The sequence below is a fragment of the Hyperolius riggenbachi genome, chromosome 10 (genome assembly GCF_040937935.1).
Source record: "Hyperolius riggenbachi isolate aHypRig1 chromosome 10, aHypRig1.pri, whole genome shotgun sequence".
Lineage (NCBI taxonomy): Eukaryota > Metazoa > Chordata > Amphibia > Anura > Hyperoliidae > Hyperolius > Hyperolius riggenbachi.
The window spans coordinates 218,419,249-218,434,101 of NC_090655.1; the positions used below are offsets into that span (position 1 = coordinate 218,419,249).

The 14,853-nt window shown below is 44.9% G+C and overlaps 1 protein-coding gene across 1 annotated transcript in view; it reads right to left on the reverse strand.

Moving 5' to 3' along the window:
- The window catches only part of LOC137536816 (zinc finger protein 721-like), a 58,982-nt gene that overhangs the window by 25,899 nt on the left and 18,230 nt on the right, over nt 1–14,853 (reverse strand). Inside the window, exons 5-12 of the mRNA XM_068259013.1 lie at nt 10,475–10,529; nt 9,817–9,936; nt 9,505–9,690; nt 9,219–9,422; nt 7,983–8,117; nt 7,774–7,897; nt 7,145–7,242; nt 6,897–7,032 (exon numbers count right to left, since the gene is read on the reverse strand). Of these exons, the coding sequence (XP_068115114.1) occupies nt 6,897–7,032; nt 7,145–7,242; nt 7,774–7,897; nt 7,983–8,117; nt 9,219–9,422; nt 9,505–9,690; nt 9,817–9,936; nt 10,475–10,529 (1,058 nt within the window). The remainder of the gene's footprint in view (nt 1–6,896; nt 7,033–7,144; nt 7,243–7,773; nt 7,898–7,982; nt 8,118–9,218; nt 9,423–9,504; nt 9,691–9,816; nt 9,937–10,474; nt 10,530–14,853) is intronic.

Genomic DNA, 14,853 nt, shown 5'->3' on the forward strand with positions numbered 1-14,853 from the left:
GTCTTGCCTCAAAGTGGAGAGTCACACCGAATCAGCTCTCCTGGCTGCTCTTAACAAACAGGTGGATCAGTGGCTGACCCCGCACCAGCTGGAGATCGGCAACGTGGTGTGTGACAATGGTAGCAATCTCCTGTCCGCTTTGAATTTGGGAAAGCTGACACATGTACCCTGCATGGCACATGTGCTGAATCTAGTCATTCAAAGATTTGTGTCAAAGTACCCAGGCTTAGAGGACGTCCTGAAGCAGGCCAGGAAGTTGTGTGGGCATTTCAGGCGGTCTTACATGGCCATGGCACGCTTTGTGGACATTTAGCGGAGAAACAACTTGCCGGTGAGATGCTTGATATGTGATAGCCCGACTCGCTGGAATTCGACCCTGGTCGTGTTCTCTCGCCTGCTAGAACAGGAGAAAGCCATCACCCAGTACCTGTACAATTACAATAAAAGGACACAATCTGGGGAGATGGGGATGTTCTGGCCCAACAACTGGAATCTGATGCGAAATGCATGCAGGCTCATGCGGCCGTTTGAGGAGGTGACTAACCTGGTGAGTCGCAGTGAAAGCACCATCAGCGACTTGATCCCGTACGCTTACTTCCTGCAGCGTGCCATGCGTAGAGTGGTGGATCACGCTGTGGAGGAGCATGAAGAGGAACAGTTATGAGCGGAAACATTGTGGGATCAATCCACATCAGATCCAGGTGTTTCCTCAACACCTGCGGCAGCACAGAGGGGGGAGGAGGAGAAAGAGTCGTGTAGTGAAGAGGAGTCAGACTCGGATGATGAGGAAGGTGTTTCTTTGGAGGAGGAGGCAGCGGCAGAAGAACAACCGCAGCAGGCGTCGCAGGGGGCTTGTGCTGCTCAACGTTTCTGTGCTATTGTTCGTGGCTGGGGGGAGGAGGAGGACTTACCTGACGTCACTGAGGAAGAGCAAGAGGAGATGGATAGTACGTCTGGATCCAACTTTGTGCAGATGACGTCTTTCATGCTGTCCAGCCTGTTGAGGGACCCCCGTATTAAAAAACTCAAGGGGCCCGAAAATCGGAGGGTCGGGCCATCTCTATCTGAAGATAGCTGCCAGAGGTTCCAAATTCCACACTCTTTAGGAAAGACACTTTCCGTTAGTACCCCAGCACTTTTTATAATGTTGCAATGTTTTATATTGTACTACACCTGATGCATAACTCCCAACTGTTCCTCTTTTGGAGGGACAGTCCTTCTTTGTGAGCCCTGTCCCTCTGTCCATCTTTCCTCCTCATTTGTCCCTCTTTCAGAACTTTGTCCCTCTTTCTATGTAAATATATATATTCTCTACTAAAAAATGTGTTTGATTGACTCTAAACTTTATTCCCATCCTTTTCATTGATATATTACTAATTTTAAAATGTTAATATGAAGGAAAATGAAGGATGGAAAGGACCAGTGTGGTTTGAATTATAAAACAACATATTTTTCTTATGAAAACTTTATGGTATGCGTGACTAGGGGTTTGACGGAGGCGTGATCAGGGGTGTGGCAGGGACCTCTTTCTCATCTCAAAAAGTTGGGAGGTAAGCCTGATGGGAAACACTTGCAAAGGATTTGATGTTTGCAAGTCCTGGTTACAGGAATCCACAGTGGTGGAGGTTTTAACAAAGTAGAAAGATAAACAACGTGTTTATTTTAATGCAAACTATCTGGCGCATATTTTTTGTGTAGGTGGTGTTGGTCACCTGTGAGTTTTGTTTCACAAGGGGTGACTGCAGGTGATGCAACATTATAGAAGGTAGAGGAACTGATAAAAAAAGGATTTTATACTGTGTTAATTCTCCCCATCATTTTCCCTCCTCCTTTCTCTGCGTGTGGCCCAATTTTCTGTGGGTGAGGTTTTAAAGTGGACCTAAACTCAGAACTTCCTCTCTGCTCTAAAAGATAAGGAACAGCATAATTTACTTTAAAGAAAAACATTTCTTACAGCTGATACAAAGCTTGCAATAAATCTGCAGTATGTCTACTTCCTGCTTTCATGCAAGCAGACATAGGGTTAACTTCCTGTGTTTACACATTAGCTGTTTTGCCATGGCAGAGGAGATTTCCTGAGCTGATACAGCTAAGAGATCAAATTACACTGGTGATTAGTCACAGATGAGAGGGAATTAGACAGGCTAAACTCTCTAAATACATACAGGGTGCTGTTCTCTATGTTTTCCTTCTGTCCTGTGCAAGAGTTCAACTTTAAATGTGTATTTATTTCCTGTTTGTACATGTCAGTGTGCAGTTGCGACTAAAGACCTGACTAAAGAAACATCGCTGTCTGAAATGCGTCAGTCATTTTTGTCTGTCCTGTTAGACCATTTAATAAAAAGAAAAGTTTTATTGGAGCCATCCATATGTTGTGGATTTGCTCCTACAACTTAAAGGGACACTATGGCGACAAAAATTGTAAAATTTAAAATATGTGCAAACATAGACAAATAAGAAGTACATTTTTTCCAGAGTAAAATTAGCCATAAATTACTTTTCTCCTATGTTGCTGTCACTTACAGTAGGTAGTAGAAATCCGACAGAAGCGACAGGTTTTGGACTAATCCATCTCTTCATGGGGTATTCTCAGGGATTTATTTATTATCAAAAGCACTTAGTGAATGGCAGTTGCTCTGTCCAACTGCCAGAAAACTGTGTAACGAGCAGGGAAGCTGGCCAGCATCATTGTTTAAATCCTTTTTAGGGAATATCTTTGTAAAGAATAAAAGCCTTGCTGAGAATCCCATATGAAGAGATGGACTAGTCCAAAAACCTGTCACTTCTGTCTTATTTCTACTACCTACTGCATGACTTTACATTTATCAACATTAAACTTTATCCGCCTTGTGCCTGCCCATATGGCCATTTTGTCAAGATCCTGTTGTAATTTGTCACTATCCGTCATAGTGTTGATAATTCTGCATAATTTGTTTAACTTTGGACGTGCCAAATGGCATAGTACCATATAAGATAAATGACATACAGCTAGGAACATCAGACTTGAAGAAGTACTAGTTAATAACTGCAAGAAGCACAGCCGCGGCGGACTGCGTTGCCACCGCGGCTGCCTCTGGGCCCCTGTCCGTCCCTCCGGCGTCTAGGATGCCGGGGACGGAACTACCTTCTTCCTGTAAGGTCGCTGTCTCGCACGGGCGCGCGCATAGACAGGACCTTTATCCTGGGAGAGTGCTCGTCAGCTGACCGGTTGGTCAGCTGAGCTGACAGCGGAGGAGACTCACGGCGCCCCGGATTGGCTGCAGCAGGGGGCGTGCCAGTGAGGTCTCCTCTGCTTCTTAAACCTTCGGCTTTTAGTCTGGCGCTGTCTGTTGTCGTGAACGTTTGTGTGTCAGCGCTCAGACCAAGCTTGGGATTACTGTGTCGTTACTGTGTTGTACTTTGGACCAGTTCCGGGGTGTTGAGACCGGGGACCTCACACCCAAGCTTGGGATTGCTGTGTCATTGCTGTGTTGTACTTTAGACCTGTTCCAGGGTGTTGAGACCAGGGACCTCACACCCAAGCTTAGGCTTACTGTGTCGTTGCTGTGTTGTGCTTTGGACCAGTTCCGGGGTGTTGAGACCGAATACCTCACACCCAGGGTGTTGAGACCAGGGACCTCACACCCAAGCTTAGGATTACTGTGTCATTGCTGTGTTGTGCTTTGGACCAGTTCCGGGGTGTTGAGACCGAGGACCTCACACCCAGGGTGTTGAGACCAGGGACCTCACACCCAAGCTTAGGATTACTGTGTCGTTGCTGTGTTGTGCTTTGGACCAGTTCCGGGGTGTTGAGACCGAGGACCTCACACCCTCCGCTGGTGAAGTTGTTCTGTAGTGCAGTTCTGTTTGTGTCTCAGGTTATCACTAGCCTGCAGTATTGTCTGAATCACCCGCTCCTCGGGAGATTCTATTCCAGTTTCAGTATACCCAGCTTGCTGGGGTTTGCACTTTATTATACGGATGGCCTGTGTACCTTTAGTACCTCGCCAGCACCTCTGTAGAGGTCCTGCCTTTCTTAGGTTCAGCTAGTGCCAGCCTGCTTCTCTGTAGGGGCCTAGTCTGCGTGGTCTGAGGCTCATCAGCTCCACTGATGAACACCTGTTATGTATTTACTATCCTCACCGGCTCCACTGGTGAGGTATAGCTTAGTGTTTTTGGTACCTTCTCAGCTCCCCTGGAAGGTTTAAACAAAGCGGTCTGAGTCATTTGTGTCACCTTTCCAGTTCCACTGGAAAGGCCTAGGGTAGCTTCTTGCTGCCAGTTTAGCTAGCTTCGCTGATAGGACTAGTTTACTATCTGGTGTATGTCTGTTATTATCTGTCTGATTGGTTCTTGTCACTTGCAGGCACCCCTGGCAGAGAATAGCTAAACTACCACCGTATTCTCTGTCTGTATCCTTCCCAGCCTCACTGGGGAGCCTATTGTCTATCCGTCTTGTTTGTATCCAGATTGTTCCTTACCAACTCCTTTGGTAAGGTCCTGTAAAATCATTGAAGTTACGGTTGCACCCAAACACTACACACTCTGATCTTGGTCTTGCTATACTGGTATTATTGTTGATTCTGCGGATCACACATAATCGAGTATAGCGTCTGGATTGTTGGTGATTCCGCAGATCACCAATAATCAGACGTCTGAGTTGTGGCACTCAACCGTCACAATAACAAGTTAAAGTGAACCAGAGATGAACCATGGGTCAAAATAGAGATACTTATCTAAGAAGAGGGAGGCCTCTGGATGCTTAAGAGGCTTCACATGTCCTCCTCCTGAACACCACAGCTGCCTGGAAGCCTCCTGAATATTGCAATTATGCTGCATACGTAGTAGTATGCCACCGGCTCAACCTATTGCTGCTCAAATCCTCGCCAACATTAAATATCATTCTCCCTCCGAGTCATAGCAACTCAGAGGGAGAAGTAATTCGGAGTCTGGTGATCACTGGATCCTAATTTACCCTTGCATGGGGCATATACTATAGCACTAGTGCTATAGTGGCACCCAGTTTCGGTGCTCGGTGCCTTAACCTCCTGCTTCGACTATGCTCCTCTTCATGCATTAGCACATGGCTGAGGCATGAGTGTCTTAGGAACGTGGCCAAGGCATGAGTGCTCCAGCTTACCACCTAGGCATGGACATACTCACACAGCCACAATATGGCTGTGCTTATTCCTGAAGAAAAGCATGGTCGTGATCAGAAATCCAACAGGCTCTTGTCAGATTTCTTTCAGATGTTTGGGAGAGGCGATCTTGAGGATAATGTGAGATACCTCTGAAGGATTCAGAAGCTTCCTTTATCTTAGGTAAATATATTTTTTTTTTGTCCCAAGGTTTGCTTCGGATACACCACGTACAATGCCAAGCAGCAGCAGCTAAAGCAAATATGATTCTGGGACGCATAAAATGAGAAATAAAATCACGAGATGTTAGTATACTACTCCCTCTGTAAAAATCACTTGTAAGGCCACACCTGAAGTATGGGATACAGTTTTGGGTGACCACACTGTAGGAAGGACATTGACCATTGGGCCAAAGGGTGCAGTAAGTACTCCAGGGGCTGGGCTTTGAAGGGGCTTCTGCTGACATCACTGTGGCACCGCCCTCTCTGTCCTGCATAGGTTATAATTGGTTGCTGTGTTTCAAAAGGAAGGCTTCCTTGGTTCCCCACCTCTGTGGTAGCAGAGTCCAATCCCCATTTAAGAGTCAGGAAGGATTTTTTTTCCCTTTAGGCCCATTTTACACTTGCACTGAAAATCTGTGTTGCATTACCCTCTTTTACCGCAGGGTAATGCAATGGCAAGGCAATAGGGCCTAGTACACTTAGGGCCCTTTTCCACTAGCAATCGCTAGCGTTCACGCTGAACGCTAGCGATTGCTGAATCGCAATTAGCGGCGATTCCCCGACGTTCGCGGCCGCGATTTTGCTATGCTATGCACTGCATAGCAAAATCGCGGCAAATATCGCTCCGCCACGCGTTCGCGTTCCCGACAAAAACGAATCGCGGTAGTGGAAATGACCTACCGCGATTCCTATGTTAAAAAGCAAACCGTAGCAATTGTAAAATCGCTAGCGGTTTGCGGTTTTGCGATTCAGCTAGCGCAAACGCGCTAGTGGAAAAGGGCCCTCAAAGTGTACCAGAGCTGAGAGAAATAAAACGTTTTATACATACCTGTGGCTTCCTCCAGCCCCATGTGCATGGATCACTCCGACGCTGCCGTCCTCAGTCTTCTCCCTCTTCAGTACTGGGTCCAGTAACTTCAGCTAGTCGTGGTAAGTCTGCGTAAAAGAAGTGCGCCCTCTATACATCTCTCCAGCAGCCGCCGGAGAGATATGTAGAGGGCTCACTTATTTAGCGCATACTGGATGCGACTGTCTGAATCCGTTTAGTCCGTTTAATAAGTATTTGGCATATTTAAAGAAAACCTGAACTGAAAATTAAAAGTGAATATAAACATGCACGTCATACTTACCTCCTGTGTAGTCTGCTCCTCAATCTCTTTCCCCTTTCCCGGGTCCTGTTTGTCCACTGTGATCAAGGGAATTCTCCGTCCACCATTTTGAAAATGGCCATTACCCCGTAACAGCTTTCTGGTCAGCACACTGTTAAACTGTAACATCGCCCACTTGAGCCATAGGTAAACATGGACATTACCTGGCACATCGGTTGTCCTCTCAGCTATAACTGACAACAACTGATATATAACTGACAGCAACTGATATATTTCGGTTCTGACAAAATGTTGTCAGAACTGGAAGGGATCATTGTCAGAAGAAATTGGTGAACTTCTGAGAGGAACTGATGGCAAGGCAACCATGAAATGTTCATTTGAAGTTACCTCGTGTGTTTATTTTAAATAATTTTACTCAGTTCAGGTTCCCTTTAATTTTTATCACTCACCAATGCTCATCTCGGTAATAATGTCTTCCTTCTTAGATGCTTTCATCATGTTACCCTCCTCCATAGACTGCTGATCACACCTCACATATGCCTCTTCTTCTTCCTCTTTGACCACAGCATTTATATGTTTTCCATGCTAAGTGCACAAAATAAGGAGCAATTTATAACCTCAATGTAGGTAACAGCATACACAGAAGGAAACTATGTCACAAAGTTTGAGGTCTCTGATGAAACTAAGCTCAACCTACATGATAATGGTGGGAGATGATGCGATCTTTCTGTAGACAATCCCAGGGATAAAGAGGATCTGTACATGTCTCTGGCGGGTTTCTTTTACTGGATCCATCTGTAGGAAACACACACACTGCCTGAGTACATTATCTCTATCAGCCTGATTCATTAAGCTGCTTCATTAAGAACTAAATGACATCAGCGCAAGCTAAATACAGAGCTGCACTCTATGCGTGGTAGTGCTGCACAGCGCACACTGACTCCTTAATTACATGTGCTCGTTACTATTCAACAATCGTTTCTTGCATGCACAGCGAGATATGAAGTATCGTGACCGTGATACTTCACTAGCATGGCCGCTACTACAATAACGTAGTAGCGGCCCCACAAGTGATGTATCGCAGTGGCAATACTACAATACTACACGGTGCATGCAAGGAGTGGCTGCAAAGCTGTAACAGGCGCAGGTAATTTAGGAGCGCACGCTGTACAGCACTACCGTGCATAGCAGGCAACTCTATATTTAGCTTGTGCTGATGTCATCTAACCCAAAGAATCAGGCCATGTGTGATTATGAGATGATGGTGTCTAGGTAGACCCTCCATACTGCTCCCCCTTTAAAAAACTAAAAATGTCCTCCTCTTACCTGGTGTTGTGAGGGGTGGCTGATTCTCCATTATAGGATCCTTGTAGAGGTCCTTGTGTTCTTCTATATACTGCCACTCCTCCATGGAGAAATGGACAGTGACATCCTGACACCTTATAGGAACCTGAAACAAACAATGATACATTCACCACCCTGCTACACTTCTTGCTGTTGATGGATAATGTCCCAAAATTCCCAGCACTGGTCACCTCTCCTGTCAGCAGCTCAATCATCTTCTTTGTGATTTCCAGAATCTTCTGCTTGTTGTGTCTCTCAGATATCAGGGAGTGAGGTGGGGGCACCGTAATTGTCACACGATTATCAGACTTCACTGGTGGAAAACTCTATAGAAAAAGGCCAGAAATAATGTCACATGACCATCCCAGAATTCTCCTCACCTCACCAGTAAGGTGTGTGTTTATTAGTAGGGCATAAGATTGATGTCATGTGACCTCCCAGAATTCTCCTCACCTCTCTAATCGGGAGACAGTCAAACAAAATGTCTGATCGTAGTATTTATTACCATAGTCCAATGTTGCAGCATCTGTTGACATTTGGGGCAATCAGTCAGCAGCAAAACAAGTCAGCACTTGGGGCTTCAACAGCCACAGCCACCCTGTACCTGCGCTGTCACTGAACAATCCTTCGGTTCTCCACAGCTCCCTATAGTTTTGTTTTATTGCGTGGCCCCAGTCCGCGCACCTCATGATCGCACTCCCATGCACAGGAGTACATAAAAATCTCTACTGCACATAATGCTCCCGGCTATGGGAGTGTGATCGAGGACGCACATAGCCCCACATGGGCAGAGGCCCGTCGACTCACCAGTTGGCCAGCCGGAAGAGGGTCACTGGGGGGGACTGGAGGAACACTTAAGGTGCCCATACACTCGTCAGATTGGCAGCAGACAGATAAGAAATGCATCTGATGATCTATCTGATGCGTTTTTAGAACATTTTTTACCAGGATAGAATTCCAATAGATTTCAGTTTGAAATCTGTTGAAATTCGATCTGATGGCATTTTTTTGCCATCAGATTTCCATTAAGGCCAATGCAAACTGATAAGCAATCTCATCAGATCGACCTAAATTTTCCACCCTGCTAGTTCGATGGAAATCCATCGAAATCGATCGAAATCGGCCGTCGATCGGTCGATTGGCCAACCGATTTGCGATCGATCGATCGATCGATCGACCGCGATCGATCGGTCGGCCAGAAAATCGGCTGAGTGTATGGGCTGCTTTAGTGACAGCGTGGCTGCAGGGGGCTAGTAGACCCAGGTAAGTTAAACTCTTTTTTTTTTTTTATTTGAGTTTAGGTTCACTTTAACAGTGATAAGAATGATGTAATGTCACCTAGAATCCTCCTGAACTCTCCAGTAATGTGTGTATTTTATTAACAGAGCTATGAGTGATTTCATGGTCCATTCCAGAATACTCCTCACCTCTCCAGTAAGCAGGTTGATAATCTGTAGGGTAAGGGTCACAATTATCTCATTCAAGTCAATATTCTTTTGTTCCATCTTGACGCTACTGAAGCTTTTCTGATTTTCTATCATGGCATCCTTGTAGAGGTCCTTATGTTCTTCTAAATATTTCCACTCCTCCATGGAGAAACATACAGTGACATCTTGACACCGTACAGGAACCTGACGCACACAAGGATACAGTCACCACCCAGACACATCCCTTTCTGTTACTGGATGTCCCATAATTCCCAGCACTGCTCACCTCTCCTGTCAGCAGCTCCATCATCTTTCTGGTGACTTCCAGTATCTTCTTCCTTTTCCTCCTCTCTGGTGTCAGGGAATATGGTACCAGGCAGTAATGAGGGGACACTGAGATGGGGGATGGTGTATGCAGAGAGTCGTGTGGAGTTAATAATTCAATAGGTGCAACTACTGGTAATTTAAATGCCTAGTAGAGAGACAATAATAGTTAAATGTATATAAAACCTGAATATCCACCTCATATCTCCAGGTGTCAAGGTTTTATTAATAGAGATAAGGGTGAGGTCATGTGACCTCCCAGAATCATCCTCACCTCTCCGGTCAGCAGATAGATGATCTCCAGGGTCAAGTTGAATAACCTCTCAGTCATGTGACTCTGGTCCTCATCCATCTTCAGTGACGTGGCCCTGTGATCTGTACAGGATGCTGTTGCCTTTGATAGATAATAAGGGGAGGATAATCAAGGTTGCCCAGTTGTCAGTGGTGAAACTACTGATACAGGATCCCCCCTCCCCCAGCTCTCCCCATTCCCATCACTTTTGGGTGGTAGGGCCATACAAAGTATCTCAGGAAAGAAAACAAAAAAGACATCATTAGATTAATGTCTTTTCCAGGAATTGAAAGGACAACACCCATCTGGAAAGATAAAATATTCAAATTAGCCACAGGGTATATATATGCATCAACCCCGCACACTCTCTAGTTAATAGAAGAGATAGCGCTGCAGATAATATTTAAAATACTTTTCAATACAAATCAAATTCAAGAAAGAGTGGAGTATTTGGGTGCTGTCCTTCCAATTCCTGGAAAAGACATTACCAGTAAGTCTACCATTGCCAAGTCATCTCAGGACAGCACCCATGAGAGCATAAACAATACTATTACATCAGGGTGGGACAATTTCCTGCAACACTCTGCACTCAAATATTACATTTTATCTTACTTAACATATTTTGTCTGTAGTGTCTTACAAAACATATCCTCCAGGGGGCATCCTTGTACATGGTCAGTAGTGGTTTCTGGTCTCTGCATCAATAGTCAAATCGGGTCTCCTGCTGGCCATGTAACTGTTTCCCCTGTGCACTGTAAGCTAGAGAAATAGTTAAATTTGTTATACAGTATTTTATTTTTTATTATTCACTAAGATTTTCACATATGTGGTAATTAGGGAAGAGCAGGTGAAGTTCCCAAACTTGATTTCACAGCAAATTTGGCAGATTTTTGTGTAGCAAAAATGTCATAAAATTTGATATATATTTCGCGGCTAACCCAGGTAAAATGGCAACAACATTTTTTGAAAAAATATTATAGTTTTTGAGAACATTTATGTATTAATTGAAAGGTGAAGACACATTTAACCACTTAAGGATCGCGGTGTTAAACCTCCCTAGTGACCAAGCCATTTTTTTTACTAACTGGGCCACTGCAGCTTTAAGGCCTAGCGATTCCACCCCCCCCCCCCCTTTTCTCCCCACCAACAGAGCTCTCTGTTGGTGGTGTCTGATCGCTCCCCAGTTGTTGTTTTTTTATATAAATATTTATTTTATTATTTTTTGAATAAATGTAACTTTTTTATATTCCCCTCTCCCTCCTCCCACCAGCCAATCAGCGTGATCGGCTGTCATAGGCATCAGCCTATGTCAGCCGATCACTTCCTGGGCTTCAGAGGGGACAGCCGTCGTGTCACACGGCTGTTCCCAGTACAGCGCTGCCTTAGATTGCAGCACTAAACAGGTATATTAGACAGCGGTTTCGCCGTCTAATGGTCTCAGATCGGCGTCTGCCACTAGGAGACTGAAGGCGGTGGTGGAGCTAGCCCCATTCCCAGCCATTCATGCCAATCGGCGTGGAGTGGTCCTGGGGCTGTCGCCGCTATCACGCCAATTGGCGTGGAGCGGTCGGGAATTAGTTAAAACCAGTGCAGACTTGGACGCCATGCCCATTTCTACGGGCGGGATTACCTTGGGTGCAGTGGCAGGGGGCAGCAATAACAGCAGCAGTAGCATTACGATTACTCACCTTGCCGGAATCTATAGGTGCCGCATGTACGTCCTGGGCAGACAGTCTAATGGTAACAGCTCCGCCTGTGATGTAGGGGGTGCTGTTACCATGAGATAGCATGCACAGATCATGTAGCGCCTGTGGATCCCAGCAAGTTGAATTATCATAAAGCTCTCACTATGTATTCTCCATGTGACCCCTCCTCCATCGCTCTATTGGTACCTAAACAAGGGCTCTATCTGGCTCCCTACAGGGGGCATTTTAGCTACCTATACAAGGGGGCACTCTTGCCACCTAAACAGGGGAGCACTCTGGCTACCTACTGTAAATGAGGGTTCTCTGGCTACCTAAATTGGGGTCTCCAAGGCTCCCTCCAGGGGCCTCTCTGGCTACCTATAATGGGGAGGCATCTTATACTGGGGGGGCTGCATCCAACTACCTAATATTGGGGGCTCCTGTGGCTACCTTTGCTGTGGAAGCTGTATCTGGCTAACCAATGTTGGGGGGCAGCTCTGGCTAGCTTTATTGGTGGCTACCTAATATTGGGAAATACCCATTGCAACAGTGGGGGGGTGCAATTTATGGACCCTTAACCTGATAGCTCTATAACCTAGAAACTGCCCAGTTGGCCACTGACAGGGATGGCCGCATAACAGTGGTAGACTGAGTAAAAAAAACAGCAGAGAAACACATCAATATGATAGGGAATACCTCAGAGAGCAAAAGAGAGAAAGAAAAGTTCCACAAGGACACTCACTGACTTCTACAGGCCGGATTAGAGGTGTGGGAGGCAGAGCAAAGATGGCGCCGACCTGAGGGAGAAGGAGGGGTGGTCTCAGCAGCAGGAAGGGAGGGCACAGAGACTGGCACTGCACACCAGAGCAAGCTCAGGGGTGGCTGACTAGACTAAAGTGACTCCAAGGCTGAAAGTAATAAAAGCTCTGCAGGCTCCTCTCTTATCAAGCTTCAGCCTCATAGAAAACACCCCTCTCAGAATCATAGTGTGGAGGACAGTGATGCGAAGATTCTCTCTCTCCCCCACTACTGATAAGGCTGTTACAGACACAGTGCTGAAAGACATGCTTTGGAATTTTAAAAGCACTATCCAGAAAGATATATCTTTAAAGCCACAGGAGTATTAGAGAGGGTTATTGATGATATAGGGAACCGTACTGATCATATAGAAGATAAGATGGGAGAGTTTGCCTTAGCACAAAATGAGTTAATTGATGTTCATAGTGATCTAGAACAGTGTTTCTCAACATTTTATTGGTATGTACCCCTTTTAAAACCCTGTACTCACCAAGTACTCCCTAGCATAGTAAACATTATCACAAGTACCCCATGACAAATATATATTTAATCATAGTACATGATAATTGGTTCTAAACAATTTCCAAGCATTTACTATTGCTTTATTTAGCTAAAACACTTGTTATCCTTGGTTAAATATATCAAGCTTGATTACCCCCTGGAACCATCAGAAGTACCCCCTGGGGTACGCGTACCACACGTTGAGAACCTAGGATCTAGAAGACAAAGCTTAAAAAGAAACTTACAGACCAGGAGGAACATTCCAGAAGGAACATTATAACATTTAGAGGAATTCCTAAGACTGTGAGCAGCTCAGAGCTTGAGGCTTTCACACTACTGCATTTTCATTACCCGTTTTTACCACAGGGTAACGCTAAAGCAATGAAAGTCTATGGGACATTTCATGCCTGATGCGGTGCGATGCGTCAAAACAATCGCATCTGACGTGAGTGCATCAGCTTGTTATAGGCCAACATCCGTGGTGACGGGCGTTGACCGGAATTCTTGTATGTCAATGGCGCCACAGATATTTCAAACTGCTTTGCGTTTAGGTGCGCATGCGCTGAAGCATATTTTTTCTATACACTTCCTTGCAATTCGTATTTCTGCAACAGGAGAGCCTCACTTATAGTTTGGTTTGCTGCCAAAAATTACATTACCGTGCATCAACGTAGGTGTATACAATGTCTGTTTTTACCGTTGTGGTGCAAAAACGCAGGCTGCTCATGTGAATCCGGCCTCAAACATGTGGACACAGCTTTTCGTGATACTGCCGCCACAGCAGGCTGAAGCAGATTTTTTAAATAGACAAGATTTACGCAGCATCCCAAATCCTAGATCTTCCCTGGATAATTGCATACATGTAAAAACGACGCTGAGAAATGTGGGTGCTGGGTGAAGCCGAAAAATGTTTCATTCTGCTGTGGCAAATTTCCCAATGGTGTTAATTACTATTCCCTTATCCGAGGTGCCATACAGTGGGGGTAACATGCCATTTGGCTTCCAGTTATAGCTGGTGGCCGAACTACGCTGTTTTCATCATAATTTGGGCACCGTCTGCACCCAAACTACTCACTGAGCGGCGCTGGCACCCAAATTACTCACTGAGCACCGCTATAGCCGTAATTAACATTACGGCCTAAAAAAACGTCGCCCATACACCCTGCTCACCCACACATTATCCTGAGTTTAGCAAATTCCAAAAAGAAGGGAGTCCTTATTGCTATTTCTTTAAAGGAAAATAAACTGATAAGATAAAAAAATTGTATCTATCCTCCGTCCCCACGAAATGACTTTTTTTTAGATATCCCACAGTTATATTTTATATTTAAATCTACTTTTTAAGTTTTTACTGTTTCATTGTTTTTGCTCACTGACACATTCATTGAAGTATGCCAGAGCTAAAATCTATGAACCATTGACCCTTGTCGTATGTTTCCTGCTCTGAGAAGCCATTTTCTGGTAGGTAAGTGTTTATGACTGTAATTCCTTATCACTGAGGTTTACACTGTAGTCTGACCCAGTCCTGACTGGGTAAGGAACTGTCACCTGATTTTTAAATCTTTCAGGCAGAGAAAGAAAAAAAAGGAACACAGCATAGTTATTCTGCTTGGCACTGTAAATACACATGTCTATCTCATCATGTCACATGTCACCTCGAGTATCCTTTAACTTATTGTTTTATCACGTTTATAAAAAGAAAAAAAGGCACATGAGTAAAAACATATGTCTGCATTCAAGGTTACAATGGTGACTAAGTCTCTTAGAGCATAATAATAAGACAATGCTTTATATTTACATTATAAGGCAAAAGACCAGGATCATATCTGCATCACCTCAGAAACTAACCCAGTGGAGTGCAGAACAAGAGAGACAGAGTATGAAGAAGAAGAAAGGAGACGCAGAAAACAGTAACGGTACCTCACAATAGTCAGGTAATTTAGTGACATTTCTTTTTTTTTATAGTAAGTAACGGACAGCACAGCAGTGACAGCGATAGACCCAAGGCTGTGTTGGTATGCGATGCACTAGAAAT